The sequence below is a fragment of the Chenopodium album genome, chromosome 25, assembly GCF_948465745.1.
Source record: "Chenopodium album chromosome 25, dcCheAlbu1.1, whole genome shotgun sequence".
NCBI lineage: Eukaryota > Viridiplantae > Streptophyta > Magnoliopsida > Caryophyllales > Amaranthaceae > Chenopodium > Chenopodium album.
In genome coordinates, this window is record NC_137858.1 from 36,232,788 (window position 1) to 36,250,610 (window position 17,823).

The 17,823-nt window shown below is 34.0% G+C and overlaps 2 protein-coding genes across 2 annotated transcripts; both read left to right on the forward strand.

Moving 5' to 3' along the window:
* Positions 1-1,438: 1,438 nt before the first annotated feature.
* On the forward strand, positions 1,439-7,592 carry LOC145613143 (MLO-like protein 9). Its single transcript, XM_081668208.1, has 15 exons — positions 1,439-2,059; positions 2,824-2,881; positions 3,021-3,253; positions 3,751-3,867; positions 4,008-4,068; positions 4,600-4,688; positions 5,046-5,120; positions 5,203-5,291; positions 5,388-5,437; positions 5,550-5,590; positions 5,684-5,857; positions 6,105-6,140; positions 6,224-6,291; positions 6,704-6,764; positions 6,964-7,592. Exons 1-15 carry the CDS (start codon positions 1,913-1,915, stop codon positions 7,171-7,173), a joined length of 1,509 nt encoding a protein of 502 aa, XP_081524334.1. The 5' UTR covers positions 1,439-1,912; the 3' UTR covers positions 7,174-7,592.
* A 1,180-nt stretch (positions 7,593-8,772) lies between these two features.
* On the forward strand, positions 8,773-15,430 carry LOC145614125 (dolichyl-diphosphooligosaccharide--protein glycosyltransferase subunit 1A-like). The gene is made up of 10 exons (XM_081669126.1): positions 8,773-9,027; positions 9,505-9,549; positions 11,030-11,664; positions 11,757-11,904; positions 11,994-12,170; positions 13,241-13,309; positions 13,446-13,535; positions 14,372-14,530; positions 14,629-14,853; positions 14,978-15,430. The coding sequence occupies exons 1-10, from the start codon at positions 8,917-8,919 to the stop codon at positions 15,167-15,169; spliced, it is 1,851 nt and encodes a 616-aa protein (XP_081525252.1). The 5' UTR covers positions 8,773-8,916; the 3' UTR covers positions 15,170-15,430.
* Positions 15,431-17,823: the final 2,393 nt, after the last annotated feature.

Genomic DNA, 17,823 nt, shown 5'->3' on the forward strand with positions numbered 1-17,823 from the left:
GTAGTCACAACCGTGTTGCTTTTTCTTTTCTTTTTTTTTCTTTTTAAATTAAAAGACCGGTTGTTTAAACAGTCGGTCTCTAAAGTCATATTTTTGCTATAGTTAAAACCAATGGGTCAAAGCAGTGGCGTAACAAGAAATTTTGCATTAAGGGGGCCAAGATGATGATCAAATATACAAAGCATTTGTTTATTTCGTCTGGAAATAATTTTTAATATCTCATTGCAAAACTTATTAAATTTGAATACTAAACTATAAAAAAGCTTATGAAAAAAAATTGGTGTTAAACTCTGGTCTCGGGAAGAATTCCCCTTCAATTTCCTCAAGGTAAACCAACTTAGCTACAATGTATAAGCTATAAAATCATGCATATTTAATTCTCAACTGAATCATATATATATATATATATATATATATATATATATATATGTGTATATATATGTGTGTGTGTGTGTGTGTGTGTATACACACACACACTCACACACACACACACTCACACACACACACACACACACTCACTCACACACACACACATATATATACATATTGAGATAAAATTCCTAATATCAAAAGATATTATTTTATATTTAATTAATTTAAACTGGAAAATCTCATTCGACAATTTTGCTTATGTATCATTTAAATTATTTAATTCTAAAAAAAATTAATAATCTCGTATTTAATTGGCTACCACTAAAATTTATTATCATACATGACACGCTGAAAAAATTAAATCCTATTAGATTTCCTTCTCTCATAAAATATTCTGTTCTGTTCAGTTCAGTCAATCGGAACATGCCCAAAGTTCGATTATTTCTGTCAATTATTTCTTTTTATTTTAATAAGTTTTGACATTTTTAAATATTAAAAATAAAGACCAATAAAAAGGTGACAAGTGGCAAGTTACCTTTTAAAACCGGTCAATAGGCTCGTTTTGAGCAGATCGAGCAAATATGAGAAAAGATTTGAAAATGTTTCGAGCATTATGTAACATTCCTTTTTAGTAAACGTTACTAAGAATATGAAACGGAGAGAGTATTTATAAAAAAATAAAAATAATAATAATAATAAAAAGAAAAACTTAGGGAGTAATTCTGTAGTGTGTTTAAGCCCATGGCAAAAGATTAAAAAGAATCAAAATGCTAAATATTGGACTAAAAATGTGATTGTAACATTTGTAAGTTTTAAAATGTTCACATTTATTATAATTTGGATTATTATTGGTGGAAATGAAAAACAGGGTCGTTGTAGTATAGTGGTAAGTATTCCCGCCTGTCACACGGGTGACCCAGGTTCGATCCCCGGCAATGGCATTTATAGTTTTTTTTGGTTTTCTTCATATTATTATGTTACTTCGTATCATTTTCTGTCTCTCCTACTTCACCAATCAATAAATTTTCCCATGTTCATCAATTATTCAATTCAATTGATCATTTTCTCTCTCTTAGTTCATCAATCATTGAATTCAACGGTACCTCTCTCTTCTTTTGATCGATTGATTATTGATAAATAACAATAATCTTTCCCCAAAATAATGGCCAAAAATAACTCTTGGGGCAGAGAAAATCTAGCCCAAACCATGCATTTTCGCCTTCATTTCCCCCATTTTTGCTTTTATCTGCTTATTTTTAGAATTAAAAAAACTCCATTCTTTTTTTGCTATTCAATTTTGTAAAAAAAAAAAAGCAAGAAAAGAAAAACCTTACCCAGAAATATATGGATTGGTTTTGAATTTCTGGGTTTGGGTTTCTGAGAAAAAAAGGATAATTGATTTACCCAGGAAAAAATAAATTAAATAAAGGTAATTAAGAGGAAAGTTGTAACTTCTTGTCAAATTAATTTTGAAGGGAGTTATTTAAATTAAAAGGGAAAATTCCCAAAAAAAAATAAAAAATAAATAAAAAAAAAAAAAATGGGAGGTGGTGGAGGTGGAGGAGGAAGTGGTTTAAGCAAGCCAAGGGAGCTTGATCAAACACCAACATGGGCTGTTGCTTCGGTTTGTGCTATTATTATTCTTATTTCCATTGTTTTGGAGAAGGTTCTTCATCTTATTGGCTCGGTAATTCTTTCTTTATTTTTACCTTCATTTACATTGTGGGATGATTTTCTTTGTTTCAAGCTATATTGTGTATATTAGTGAGTTGTGACATTATGATTTTTTTATGATTCTTGTCTAAGATACCGTCCACGTAAGATCAGGAGAGGCTTGCTTTTTAGCTTAGAAGGGGTGCAAATTGCAAAGGGATTGTATGCAACTTCGATTAATGCCTCTAGTTGAAACTTGAAAACAATGTATTTGACAAGCCTTTGGAAACTAGTGGTAAATTCTGTAGTGTACATATGGATTTTGGACATCCCGAGTGTATGGTGAAATTGTGACTGGATTGTTGTTGATGCAATGAAATGAAGTGCAAGGCATTAACAACAATATCGAGGGCGTTTTAATCTTTTTAGTTTGGCTGGTTACTCTTCTAGTTTAGGACTGGGATATGATATCTTTTTTGGGTTTGGTAAATTTGTAGAATGAAAATGAGAGAGCCTATGCATATGATCATGATAGGATTTGCATAGCGAAAGTATCAACATTATGGAATGACAATTTTGTATTTATATATAAATAACTGTTCTTCATTCTAGTATGCATCCTTGGGCCGATACTCAGCATCTGTAATGTATTTTAAAGTGTATTAGGAATTCTTCATATGTTACCTATGCGATGTAGGAAATATAATTGGTATAGAAGTATTTTATGATAAAGTGTTTTAGACTTCTATGTGACTATGTGTGCTAACTTATTCTCCCTTTCCTCAATGTGATCATCAGTATTTTCATAAAAATCACAAGAAAGCTTTATTTGAAGCCCTTGAGAAGGTTAAAGCAGGTTAGTAGTAGAAAGTTAAGCTGGTTGTTTTTTTTTTTTCCTCTCTTTTTTTTTGTTTGTAGAAGCTATTTCAAAGAAAAATATATGTAGGCATTTGAACTATAAAAACTATATCAGCAACTTCTTCACCTATGTGCAGAGCTGATGGTGCTTGGATTCATTTCCTTACTCCTCACATTTGGGCAAAACTACATTATTAGTATCTGTATACCCTTGGAACTCGCAGATACAATGTTGCCTTGTGCCTACAAGCCGAAAAACCATAAAGGAAATCAAAAACCCGCAGAGGGCAATGGAGGACATCATCGCAGGCTCTTATGGTATGAGCATAGAATGTTAGGAGGAGGTGGGGCTGCTGTTGGATGTAAGGAGGTGAGTTGGTATAACACTATAGTGTAATGTGCTTACTATTTGATGTCGTACTGTACATGTTTAGTTTCTAGTATTCTAAATCCTAAAGCTGCATAATTGGAAAGACATTAGATTTCTACTCTCTTGATCATGCAATTTTGTAATTGCTCTCAGCCTCTTGTACATCAAAGTAAGTTGCTCTATAACCATCTTGTTCATTGCTAAGAGTTGCAAAGTATTTCGCTCATGAAGCTTATCTTAATGACTATTAGCTCCTGTTTGGATGGAAGAATAGAAGTAAGTTTAAAGAACTCTCAAAACCTTGGTTAATTTTCTTCTCTCATAAGAATCCATGCCAACAGCCATGATTGTAGAATCTGCAAGAAAAAAACAAAAGACTTGCAAAGGATCCACTTTACTATCATTCATTTTAAAGCTGTTATCAAATTATATGTTTCTGATCATGGAAATTGAAAAATAGTGTCTGGTGAGTTTCACTGACATTTTTCCATCAACAGGGATTTGTGCCTCTGATTTCTGCTAATGGATTGCATCAACTACACATATTTATATTCTTCTTGGCAGTTTTTCATGTACTTTATAGTTGCATTACAATGGCACTTGGGAGAATGAAGGTGAGATTTTTATTTTTAATAGATGTGCTTCATTTAAGTTATTACATAAGGGTAGCTCTGAAATTTAATGGGAAATTGTCTCACTGTTGGGTTTGGTCATGGACTGAACATAAATGCTATATGGGGTTTTTTCTACGTAGATTCGCAGGTGGAAAGATTGGGAACTGGAAGCAGTAAACAGTAAAGGCAGTTTTGACTCTGGTATGATATATGTTGCCTTTGGGTTCTGTACTGTATCTCTTTTGTCTTACATTATCTGATATAATGATTTCTCTTCAAAAATCTGATATTTAAATAAACTAGCATAAATATTTTGCCAAGCATGGGCTCATTATATAATTATGTTCTAGGCATTTCTGAGACTGCAGTATGACTGGATTTTGACAAAATTTTGTCCAAAAGATACATTATAGAATCTTGCTTAAAAGTTGTAATCTTGCTCACATTAATGAAGCCCAAATCACCTCTATGTAATTCAGACTGACCTTATGGTATCACACTTAATTTTTCTATGTTTTCTGTGTAAATGTAGATATCCTCTTATAACTGATCTACCAAGACTAATATGGCTTATAGTGGGAGGGGAGCCATTTCTGAAATGACAGCAGGACCCCACTAACTACCTAAATGTAGTTGTAACCTGGAAGACGATTGAAAAGTTGATGACTAATTTGATTACTTAGTGTTCATTGCATTGGTAGTGTTTATGATGAATAAAATTCTGTGTTGCAGATGCTGCGAAGTTTCGACTAACTCATGAAACGTCATTTGTAAAAGGACACTCCAGCTTTTGGACTAAAAATCCCATTTTATTTGCCCTTGTAAGATTTAGAACTTCTTTAAACATTGTTGTTTTTTTATTTGTTGTTTTTGGGTTTCAATATCTATGTTTACTTTTTTTGCCCTTCTTTAAACATTGTTGTTTTTTTATTTGTTGTTTTTGGGTTTCAATATCTATGTTTACTTTTTTTGCCTACTATGTTACATATATTCTGCTTATTCAATTATTTCATTCTTGTTACCTTTAACAGTTAGCTTTAGCATGTAATTGGAGGTGCTAGATTTATAGTTTTGACTTTGAATATTATGCCAGCAAAATGTGCATTGCATCCTAATCACACTTCTGTTTTTGAATATTAAGCTAGGTCGATTTTTTACTAATAAGGAAACCTTAACAGGTTTGCTTCTTAAGGCAATTCTACAGAACTGTTCGTAAATCTGATTACTTGGCACTGCGTCATGGATTTGTTAGCGTACGTTCTTCAACTGACAACAGTTTATTTCTTTTGTAATTTTGTTACTTTGCTAGAAGTTAATTTACTACCTTTTTCATAGGTTCACCTAGCACCGGGAAGTAAATTTGATTTTCAAAAATACATAAAAAGATCCTTGGAAGATGACTTTAAGGTAGTTGTGGGTATCAGGTAAATATCTATATACATTTATTTTCTTTGTTTTTATTGCTCTTTGTCCTTAAAATCTTTCTATTTCTGAATTCAATTTCATTTTGGTATCGGCAGTCCTTTATTATGGGCATCTGCAGTCTTTTTTCTACTTCTTAACGTTGATAGTAAGTTGTTTTTCTCTGTTGTCTTTTTATTTCTCTCTCTCTCTTTTTTTTTTCTTGTCTGAGGTTCCTTTTATTGTAATTTAATGATTCTAGTCAATTATTATTGTCTCAGAATGGGATGCAATGGTCTGGTTGTCCTTCCTGCCTCTCATCGTAAGATACTCTCATACTTTCCTCGTATATTAATATCCTTTATGCTGTACAATCAAAGGTTTTTTTTAATAATCAACTGTGAGGGTGGTGCAGGTGATCTTGTCAGTTGGGATGAAGCTTCAAGCAGTCATAACACGGATGGCAGTTGAAATTACAGAGAGACATGCAGTCATCCAAGGAATGCCTCTTGTCCAGGTCTCTGATAAAAACTTTTGGTTTGGCTGGCCGCAGCTCATCCTGTATCTCATCCATTATGTCTTGTTCCAGGTATCATTCTTAATAACTCCCCTAAAAAAATTAATTACCTGGTTTGTTTTAATACTATACTGCAATTATGTGATGGGAAGATGCTAGAGATAACTCTAAGATTGTGAACGCCTAAAAAGGTGTATTTTAAGAAGTTGGGGCAATGTGACAAATTCATTTCGGGTAGATGGAATTATAAATTTATTGTATCTTTTTTGTTTACTGAATTACAGAACATTTAACATTATTTTCTTGGCTTTTGGTTCAGAACGCTTTCGAGATTACTTATTTCTTCTGGATATGGGTAAAGAACTTTCTTTTGCTAGCTTTTATGAACTATAACAATATCACCCTTGTTGACTTAATGTGATTGTTCCGTCTTTGCAGTATGAGTTTGGTCTAAGGTCTTGCTTCCACTCAAATTTTGCCATGACTATTGTCAGAGTTTGTCTTGGGTAAGCCTTTCTTCTAAAAATCGTGATTTTATCAGAAATATCTTATAAATCCGGACCTCTCACGATCTACAACTAACTCTTCCTCTAAAGTCTAACCTTCTAGAATGGGTGGAAGCTGGAAAATGAAAGCCTCTTATATCTCAAGCATCTGACTGTAGGCATTTTTAGTAAGGGCTTACTATATGTAATGTTGCTGCAATGCGCACTGTTTCCTGTAGATTAATATTGCTGCCCTACACCTTACGGATAGTATTTGCAATTTTCAAATAGGGAAAGAAAATATCAAGGAAAGTTAATGAAAATTGTGATAATCAATATTGCTTAACATATACTTTGCATAAACAGCAACAACAACAAAAAAAAGCTCCTTACTTTTTGCTTCTATAACATTATGGAAAATTTCCAATCGCAGGGTAGGAGTTCAATTCATGTGCTGCTACATCACACTCCCTTTGTATGCCCTTATTACTCAGGTAAGCTATTGCATGTCATTTGTACCCTACTTGGCTTTGTTTAGCTTATAAAGACTGAATATAAATAAAATAAAAACATATTTTTTTGTTTATATAAACAATTCAAGGATTCAAACATTCATCTCCTCTTTGTATTTATGCAATAGAAACTAATTAAGTGATTACCTATTTAGAGGCTTATTTTTGTTGGGATTGACAGATGGGATCAACTATGAAGAGATCGATATTTGATGAGCAAACGTCAAAGGCTCTAACAAAGTGGCGTAAGAATGCCAAGAAGAAGAATGATGGGAAACCAGGACATGTGCCAACCCAAGTCCTTGGTGGATCGCCAAAACATAATGAAATGGCCGACATGACCACAGTGGATCTTCAGGGAGAGGATCGTTCTGATCAAGATCATCCATAACCTGTAAATATCTGATTTCAGCGGAAGATATTGAAGCTCAAGTTTGTAGAGCAGAAGACCCCAGTGATATGAGAGCTTTGGTGCGTGAAAAAGGACTTCCTTTTTCCAGTGTGTGTAGCTAGCTATACATGTGGTAGAAGACTAAACAAAACTCATCTTTGACAGTTGAGCTCGTGAATGACATATCATTACTGATTTGCTGGCTTGACGATTTTCCTTAGTATATCATATACACCGCAATGCTCATAGTTGATGCATTATACTCAGTTTTTGTATGTTTAGACTTGTTGTCTCCCCTTTTTTGTGTGGTGATTCTATACTAATTAGGACCTCATTCAAAATTTTGCTAGCAAATCGTAAGAGTTTGTGTTTAGTAGTATTTGTAAATTAGAGTTGTACAGTGTTTCTTTGAACGTTATAATGACAGAAGAAAGGGCATTGAGATAGAAGTACATTGGTTAATTTCATACTAAGTTAAAAAATCCCTCATTTGATATATTAATTGGTTGTTTAAGATTTGAAGATTTTAAATAATATTAGGAATTTAGGATTTTGAAAACAATGGAAATTTCTTGTCTTGAAACTTATATATCTAGACGAGAAAGAGCAAGACTATATACGGAGAATATGTTAAGATATCAAAGGGAAAAAAGAGTTATACATTACAATACCACCTTCATTAAATGGAGAAAACTCATTCATTAAATGTTATACTAATGCTTTTTTTCTTCTTTGTGACATTGACTCATTATGTCATGCATAATAATTAATAACATACATAATACAAAGATTTTGTTCTTTTGGATTGAATGAAATTGAACTAAATTGAGTTAAATGAAACTGAACTATATTGAGTTGAATGAAATTACTAAACTGGAAAAAAAATGAAACATAAGAAATCACACCTGAATGTATCCCAACTTTTCAATACTTTGTACCTGTTACATTACTTAGTTACGCATAAGACCTCTATAGATAATCATTAGAATATTTTCTTACTCTTTCATGACCTAACCTTAGTAAGGGTGTCGTGATAAAATCAATCACGAATAATATTCAAGCCGGATGTAAATAGCACATACGACTATACAAGTATACTCTCGAGATCGTCCGCAGGAACTTATGGATGATTTTGTATACTGAAAATTCACCAAGGATGGCTCCTTTTCTACAAAGTCTGCCTATGCTCTCTTACTTCAGCAGACTCTCAGATGTCCTCCTTTACGGTCTTTGCCTGCTCCTTGGTGGAGAAAATTTTGGGCGTTTCCACTTCTTCCTAAATGGAAGATCTTTGGTTGGAAAATTCAGGCCGGTATTCCAGTTGCCTCAGTTCTAGCTGTTCGTGGGATTTCTGTGGATTCGGTTTGCTGCTTTTGTCGAAGGGAGTAGGAGACGGTTGACCATTTGTTTCGAGACTGTGATTTCGTTGCCCTTTTGTGGGTTCATAGATAGCGGTATTTTTAAATTGTTGCTTCTGTCTTTCTTTCTTTGTTCTCACTGTAAAAAAAAAAAAAAAAAAAAAAAAAAAAAAAACTATACAAATATACAAAATTAAAGATTCGTATAGTGCAAAGTGTGACGTACTTCGTATTATTATGGAGTGATGGACTAAGCGATTGTGTGTTGATCATTCGAGTGGGAGGTTTAAGAGGTTTAATTTTGAGGGACAATCCATAAATACATACAGTAAACAAACTCATACCCCTTTTCTTGTTCTTCACTGAGAAAACTGAACCCAGAAAAATGGGGTTTGGCAGTAGATTAAAGCTAGATCTACGTATCTTCATCTTCTCAATTGCTCTTTTCTCTTCTCCTGTTTTTTCCGATCTAATCCTCTCCAAGGTTGACCGTCGCGTAAGTCTTTCTCTTTCCTCCCTTCGTTTTCTGTTTTCGATTTCTGAAGCTCTGGTATTTTGTATTCCAATTGATTAGTCGAGGCTTTTTTTTTTTTTTTTTTTTTTTTGGAGAGATTATATGATCTGGGGTTTAATAATATTGTAATTTGATAGAGATTGAATGTGGGTTTTAGCTTATGATCATCGTTTGGCAGTCACTGGTATCTTTGTCATTTATTAATTTGGGATTTTAGGTCAATTTCAAAGGAAATTGATGAGCTTTGAATGTGATTAGCTGCACTGCGGGTTTATTGATTTTGATGCCTAAAGGTTGCATTTGGGATTCCCACTTTCTGTAATTTGATGAGTTGGACTTGAATAATATGGGGGTTTAAGGGTAGAAGATGAGGTTTTGCATTTGCTTCTTTAATTGCTCTAGATTTTGCATCTGTTTCTTCAAGTTTTAGCTGAATTTATACTTTTTAAGTTGATGCAGATTGATTTGACATCCCACATTGTGAGAGTTACCTCCAACATTAAGGTGATTTTGCTTGCTCTTTTTCCATTGGCATCAATATGATATATTTTTGTTATATGTTAAAAGAATCCAACACATTCCACTGGATGAGACCCTTGTTGGGAATCGAGTAATAGAAAAATAATATCGACAGGGAGAAAATAAAGTACGAAAATAAAGAAAAATAAGACACAATATTTTTACGTGGAAAACCCTCTTAAACTAGGGGAAAACCATGATCTCGATCTCAAGGGACGAAACGTCACTATAATATTTTTGGGAGTTTAAAGGATACCACTACAACTACAATATTAGACAATATTTGTTTAGGACAAAGTGCTACTTAGTACCCTTCACAATGGTACTTCCACTAAATAATCCTACACACCCTCCTACTAATATTGTATTTGCCTCGCACCAATTTGCTCCCTCTAACACTTGTGTTTGTGTATTCTTCAACACTAATATACTCACACTACTCCTACTTTTCACTCCACGTATTTAACCTCTTCTTCTTGTCCCAAACTCAATTACATGCCTCTTTAAATAGGCATACAAGGCCTTGCTCCCCAAGGTACTCAACTAAGCATAAATGCACCTTAGTCAAAGTCTACTACCTATTCTAGCACCTAGGAAATAAAAGTATGACTAACTACTTCACCTTGGAGGCCAAGGATACTTCCACCACCACTCTTTTTTTTTTCTTTTTCTTTTTACAATACAATAATAATAATACTACTAATATGTGATTTGGGGAGATTAACCCAACAACCCTGACATATAATTGTCTAGGACTGAGAAATTGAGATGGTACATGGTTTTTTTTTTTTTCCTTAGTGACTACCTGCTTTAGTTGCATCAACGGTTGGTGGTTTTAGTGTTTAGGTGAATTTAAGTGACTTTTGATGACTCATGAACACACCAGTTGTTGTAGCCTTAAACTTTATTTAGGTGCATTTGGTTTGTAAGAACATATGAAATCAAATAATGTCCTGCCAAGTATTCACATGAGCTTCGCTTTGGTGTTTAATGCGAAAAGAACTGAGGAGGGTTATCCAGCTTCCGAGGTGGGGTAGTGTTGAGATTGCATGATTCATATCTATGAAATATATCTTATAAGGCTGCTGGATGTAAATGCTGCGAAGAAGTGATAACATTTCATTTTTTGCTGCTAAAACTCTGTTATGTTAAACAGAGTTTGAATACGTTGATTTATGCTAATTTGTCACCAAAGCTTAAGAAATAGCTTGCTTTTAGGTCGATACTGGTTGTTATGCAATCAAGCGTTAGGGCCAGTAGAGCAATAATAAGCTTAGCTTTTTGAGGAGCTAGCATTTAGGTTCCAGGTTTCAGCTTTGGATTGATCTTGATTAAGCATGTGGTTTACCAATTAGCCTTGTGTTAGTTTATCTACCAACTTCTCAGGTCCGCAGCTACTGTTTTTTCTAGCTAATTGCCACCTTATGTAGAATTTCTTATCTTGATCCTGGTATTTTCTATGTAGGTGGAAAATGATGGAAATGAACCAATTTCAGACTTCGTGGTTGCCTTCCCTGATCACCAGGCAAAACATTTGGCCTCTTTGTCAGCTTTTCAGATCGAAGGCAAAGGGAAGACAAAAAGCCGTGGAGCTAGTCTCCCTGTTAAGCCTGTTCAATCTGAGGGTATCCCTCAATCTTTAACATCCTATTCTGTATCTCTACCCAAAAAACTTGTGAAGGGAGAAAGCTTATCCTTGGAAGTTTTTGCTGTGTTCACTCATATCTTGAAGCCATTCCCAGAGAAAGTTTCCCAGGGTGATTTTCAGCTAGTTGTATTCCAGGATAGTGCATATTATCTATCCCCGTATGCAGTTAAGGTTCAAACATTAACTGTTAAATTGCCTGATGCAAGAATTGAATCTTATACCAAACTAGAAAACAGCAAAGCCCAAGGTTCTGAAATAAAGTATGGACCATATGAGAATCAACCCCCTTTCTCATATTCCCCAGTTGTTGTCCATTTTGAATACAACAAGCCATATGCAGTTGCACAAAAATTAGTGCGTGAGATAGAAATTTCACACTGGGGCAATGTGCAAATCACTGAGCATTATAACCTTGTCCATGGAGGTGCCATTCTCAAGGGAGAATTTTCCAGGTGTGTTTCTTTTCCCAATATTTATCAATTATGTTCCAACCACAAGTATCATACGTTTATGATTATATTCCTTGCATTGTTTTTGTATGCAGACTTGATCATCAAATGAGTTCATATGCAAAGGGTGCTTCATCATTTAGCAGACTAGTAGCTAAACTACCTCCAAGGGCACATTCAGTCTATTATCGGGATGAAATTGGCAATATTTCCACTTCTAATCTGCAGAGTAATTCAAAAAAGGTATTGTTCTTCTTGTGAATACCGTGCAATTAATTCTGCTATGTTAACTTTGTTCATTAGTTATTTATTTTTAATTTTCATACTTGCAGACTGAGCTAGAAATTGAACCAAGGTATCCTTTGTTTGGCGGCTGGAAAATATTTTTTACCTTTGGATATGGCTTGCCCCTGAAGGATTACTTATTTGAGGCTGAAGGAAAGCGTTTTGTTAACATCTCATTTGGAAGCCCTATTGATGAACTGGTAGTCGATGAGCTCATAGTAAAGGTATTACTTCTTTAGGGTTCAATGTGGATACCATCTTCTTGTTCTCCATTCATGTTATTACCTTGACATTGCAGCTTGGCTGTAGGCACTATATTTATTGGTTAATAGTATTGCATACTGTATATACTTCATACAAATAGGGTATGGAAGTGTAAGCTTGTTGACCTCATCTGTGGATCTGTCAGAGTTAGAATAATAATTAAATACTAGTAATAATATTAAGGTTCTATTGTGCGTTGTTTGTGCGGAGGATTGTGTTAAATTGACTCATTATCCTAAGCAGAAAATGCTGGTTGTGCTTAAATGCTTGATACTGACTGTGCTCACTGCCCTAGGACATTTTTGTTGGGAGTCACCCTTGCCAGGGCATTAAGACCTCTTGGTCATAGGATGTATGATCTCCATGATGTCATGGTTCTTGCATTCTATGGGTTGCTAATTGTCTGCGGCTGATAGTACAATGTTCCCTCTGCCACTTGGAATCCTCACAATTTCATGTAAAGAGTTGCCAAGACTGTCATCCATGCCATGAGCGAACATGGTTTGAAAATATGGTTTTGATCATAATATTGGGAACGGAAATGATGCATTAATTGCAGTCCATGTTGTGTTTGCTACAATACAAATTTGGTTGTAGAGTCTTTTTAAGATTATAATAATAAGTTTACACTATTGGAGTGATCAGAGCAATATTAGAAGCTTATAGGCATTTAACTATTATTGGGGAGATTTAGGGAATCTTTTGTTGTTTCTCTGATTGGCTAGTAACTTTTAAGTGAAACAAGAGGTATAACATTTGATTTGGATGAGATTGCAGGTCTATAAACACCCCAACCAGACTATCTTAGTTCGGTAAATTGAATATCCTTCACAATATGGATGAACCAAAACAATGCGGTGATATTTTTGCAATGGCCATGAATTTCCTAGATATTTGTCTAGGATTCTACCCCAATATATGATTAAATGAGTGGGAAACTATTTCAATTTGGAAACCTTTTCCTTTTAATCAAAATCTTAAAGCATTAAGTAGTCTTGCATAAGTTTCTGACAAATTTATTGATCTGTAGGTTGTTTTGCCAGAGGGGTCAAGTGACCTGTCTGTTTCTATTCCATTTCCAGTGGAACAATGGCAAGAGGTAATTAATCTAGCAGGATGAATTGCTTTAATCCTGGCTCAATCCCCACCCCCTCCCCGAGCTTAACCTTTTTTACCTTCTATGAAAGCAAAATATATGAACACGTTATATTTTTGATTCTTTTTATTTCAACCAGACCAAAGTAAGTCACCTGGATATAAGTGGTCGACCAGTAATGGTGCTGCGGAAGGTCAATGCAGTTCCAGAGCATAATCAACATTTTCAGGTATAAATTACACAAATTCACTCCTCTAGATTCCCAATTTAGTTTACAAATGTGCAAATGAAAGCATTATAGCTCTTTGATTGACATTAATGTTTTGGTTTAAACGTCTGAAGCATAATTGTTATTTTCACTTGATAGCAGTGGTATTACTTTCATATGCTATATTTCCTTTGTTTTTTTTTTAGTTAACACCTTTCTATTATCACGCTTGCCGACGCATGTTTCTAACGATTATTATCTCTAATAATCGACATTGTAAAATTATAAAAAAGTAGATATTAATAAAATATACATCTATACTAATATATTAAAAGGCGTTCATAAAAACGTCCATGCGCCACTTCCAGCAAAATTGACTATTTAGCCATCTAAGCTAATTATCAAACATGTTATAAATATGAAAAAGAAATATATATATATAAGCATAAACCACATAGTTTAATTATTTTTAAAAAAAATACATATTCATTCAAAGAAAATTAAATTATAAGTTACAATGTATATTAATGATCAGTTAGTTTCATGTAATAATCCAGGGCATCGCCCGGGCCCAAAAACTAGTTGAAATGATTCAAACAATCTCACATGAATATGTTTTATCGTATCTATAAACCACAAAAGTGAGTTGAAGCTTGTTAAGTGAATAGTGTAAAAGTCAAATAGTGTCAACTAAAAAAAACGGAGGAAGTATTAAATTGGCCAATAATGAAGAAACACTTGGTTTTATATTACTTTGACAGCTCTTATTTTATTACTTTAATATTATTATAGTTTTACCTTTATCATGAGCATCGATAATTATGGTTTTGTTAACCATCTTATAATATGATTCTCAGGTCTATTACAAGTTCAATTGTTTGTCCTTGCTCAGGGAGCCGTTGATGTTGATTTCAGGATTTTTCTTCCTATTTGTTGCTGGCATTGCATACTCTCATGCCGACTTTTCAATTTCTAAGAGTTCTGCCTCCTATTTGGCAAGAGTACAGAGGGAGGAGGTGAGTTTATAATGTCTCATTTGTGTGGAGTAATAAGTTCAAGTAGGCAAATCTAATTTGTACATGTCTTCGCATGTTCTGGTCATCTTAATATTTAGGTGCAAACCATAATCCAGCAGCTTGAGAATATTATCAACCGATGTTTAGCAATCCATGATAAACTGGAGGTGTCATTGCGTGAATTGTCTAGAACTGGTAATGTCCAAGCTTGTAAGACTGCTCGGAAAGCCGCGGACAACTTGCTCAAAGAGCTTTCGAAAGAGTTGAAGCCCTTGCTTACTTCCTTGCAGTTGTCTCCACAGGCGACCCAAATCTTTCCTAAGGTTTGTTTTAAAAGTTTTGTGCTCCCCAATAATTTATGCTCATGTTCTTTTGAATCATTTTTACTATTTTCAATTTCTATTTAAGCTTTTACAAGATTGATACAATGGTTTGGTTGTATTGCAGGTGGAGGAACTTGTTACAAAGGAGCGAGAATTGCAAGAAAGGTTAATTACTAAACATTCAATCGTGGTAGACTGCTACGAAAAGAAGCTGAGTGGTCGGGAAATCGAAAACCGGGTTGCTCCTCACCAACAAAAAATTACAGTCTTGAAGCAGGATATTGATGATCTTCTAGAGTATATCGATGAATTCTGAATAGCATCTTTATAACTTTGTTACTGCAACTGATTATCATAGCAGCGCAGACATGGGCTTTGTTTGTGTTAGATTGCTGATCTTATGCGATATACTTATCCAATTTTGTACTCTTGAGTCTTTAATGTAGGAAAATTTGATATTATATGAAAGATACGGCTATCTATTGCCTAGGACCATGGATAAATAACAAAGAATTGATCATATGATTATTATTGTGAAAATTTGAAAAGCATGCATAACAACTTACTAATTCTTTGACCATTATTACTTGTTCTCATGGAAGCAAAACTCGGCTGTTCCGTTCTATTATGGCTGTAACAGATATTGGCTGCCGTTCCCAACGGCGCCTTGAAAATCACACCCAACTTGCCGTGATGGCTTCTATCAACCTAATTTCCAAAGTAAAATCTCTGTTTGCACTCCGGCAGTCTCCTTTTCCAGCGATGTTTGTTTCCTGGTCTAATTTCCGGCAACCTTCTTCCTAATGCAGCAGTGCCTTTAACCCTACTTCTTTTTGCTTTCTGTCATCAGCTGGCTTTCTCTCTCTTTTTTATTTGAAGATTTGCTTTGTTTGAGGGAATGGCTTTTTCTTTCTTTTTCCTGGTAATACATTAATTAAAGAAGCTATCATCACAAAATATTACTCCTAACAATATATTGCTCTTTTTAGTTGTGTGATGTTGATAGCTATGCACATTAGGCTTTGTAAAACTATATTGCTCTTGAGAGCAATGTAGTTTTGTGGAGCTACAAAGTACATTCCTCCACTGCGGAGAGTATGTTGCTCCAATCTTTCGAGTAACTGTAAGTCGGTACCTCTTAGCTTAGGTACCATTGTGGATGCTATAAGGGCTACATATATCATTATCCTTAGATTTATCTAGTTAATTTTATATTTTCAAAATAACTTTTTGCAATTTCATTCATAAATAATTAAATGTAGTGCAATTAAGCCAAATTCTATAGCTCTCCCTTCTATCTTGAAAACCTTTGCTCCTAAGGGCTTGGTTAGGGGAAGCAGTGGTGAGTTAAATGAAGTTTATGCCATGAATTGCGGGTTATGTACATGCACAAATGCTTCTTGCGGTACAACGTGGGCTATCTATTGCTTGGAATGGTGGGCATAGGAAGGTGAAGTTGGCTATTGACTCTTTCGCATGTTAAAGGGTGAGACACCCTCTAACTCTCCTTATGTACACATACTTCACAAATGCAAGGCTCTCATCTTTGGTAGAAGTTGGGAGATTGCTATTAACCATTGTTGTAAAGAAGACAATCGAGCGGCTGATTGGTTGGCTGACTATGGAGTGGTGATGGAGCAAAGGCTAGTGCTCCTTGAGGCGATCTCGAAGAATCGTCATGCTAATTTATGTGAAAACTCGCTAGCACCATTAGTGTTTTTTTTTTAAGTACACCATAAGTCCTGTGTGACACACGGTATTTACAAATTTTCATATAATTTTTTTAGGAATCATAACCCATTATATTGATTGAATAATAACTTTTGTACCAAAATATTACTTTGGTAAGTTATATAATAGTAGTAAGATTAACTAAAATTTTCTTATTAAATACGAAGTATAATTTTAAAAGGGGTGTTAAATATCACCATAAAAAATGATTAAAGCCGCCAACATTTAGTGTGAATGGACAACTATGCCCTTAGTACTTCACCACTATCTTCCCTCTCGCCACCAATTACTAACACCTTGACACCACCACCCTGGTCTGTCGGGAAGGTGATGGTATTTATAATTTCCAGCAACCGCAACAACCGGGCTTGGAAATTGGTTACCGGGCATGGTAATCGGTTTTGGTGGTAACCGATTACCGGGCACAATTTTAATTGTTATTGGTGTAAGTCAAGTTGGTAAAAAATGTTGCAATTATTTAAAAATAGAGGTAAAACTAGGTTAAATCCCGTGCCATGCACGGTAATGTTTAATACTTAATACTTAGCATTAGTTTAACACTATTATTTAATAAATAAAATATTATTCTACCTAATTGCAAAATACGATGAAAGTTCTTACAAAAAAATTTAAAAAAATTTATCACACTAAAAAAACAGAGTGAATAATATATGCACGACTAATAAAAATAACTATGAATTACATTACAAAGTTAAAGATAGAAAACTATTATTGCATAATATTGTATAAAAAGAATAATATCTTTGCTTGAATGTGTACAAATGGAATATACTTATTAAATCGGAAGTGAAATATTATTGTATAGTTTGTATTAAAAACTTCTCTAAGAAGCTTTGGCCAAAAAAATATAAAAATTAAAATAAAATAAACAAAAAAAACTTTTGGAGGGAAAATTTTTAACCAGGAGATGACATGTGTCATTCTTGGTTTCGCCTTTAGTATAAAGTTATAGATAGATAGATTCTCTAAGAAGATTTGGCCAAAAAAATAAAAATTAAAATAAAATAAACAAAAAAAACTTTTGGAGGGAAAATTTTTAACCAGAAGATGACATGTGTCATTCCTGGTTTCGCCTTTAGTATAAAGTTATAGATAAAAGTATTGCGATTATTATGAAACGGTTAGAGTATAAATTTATTAATTTAGCGCTATATCGAGTAATAAATAAATAATTAAATAAATAAATAAAAATAAAAACCCTTATATCCGTTTGTTCAC

Coding starts and splice junctions, on each gene's coding strand:
- LOC145613143 (XM_081668208.1), top strand. CDS start 1,913: ATGGGAGGTGGTGGAGGTGGAGGAGGAAGTGGTTTAAGCAAGCCAAGG. Junction 4,069..4,599: donor TAAAGGCAGTTTTGACTCTG/GTATGATATATG, acceptor TCTGTGTTGCAG/ATGCTGCGAAGTTTCGACTA. Junction 6,141..6,223: donor CTTATTTCTTCTGGATATGG/GTAAAGAACTTT, acceptor CCGTCTTTGCAG/TATGAGTTTGGTCTAAGGTC.
- LOC145614125 (XM_081669126.1), top strand. CDS start 8,917: ATGGGGTTTGGCAGTAGATTAAAGCTAGATCTACGTATCTTCATCTTC. Junction 11,665..11,756: donor CTCAAGGGAGAATTTTCCAG/GTGTGTTTCTTT, acceptor TTTTGTATGCAG/ACTTGATCATCAAATGAGTT. Junction 12,171..13,240: donor TCGATGAGCTCATAGTAAAG/GTATTACTTCTT, acceptor ATTGATCTGTAG/GTTGTTTTGCCAGAGGGGTC.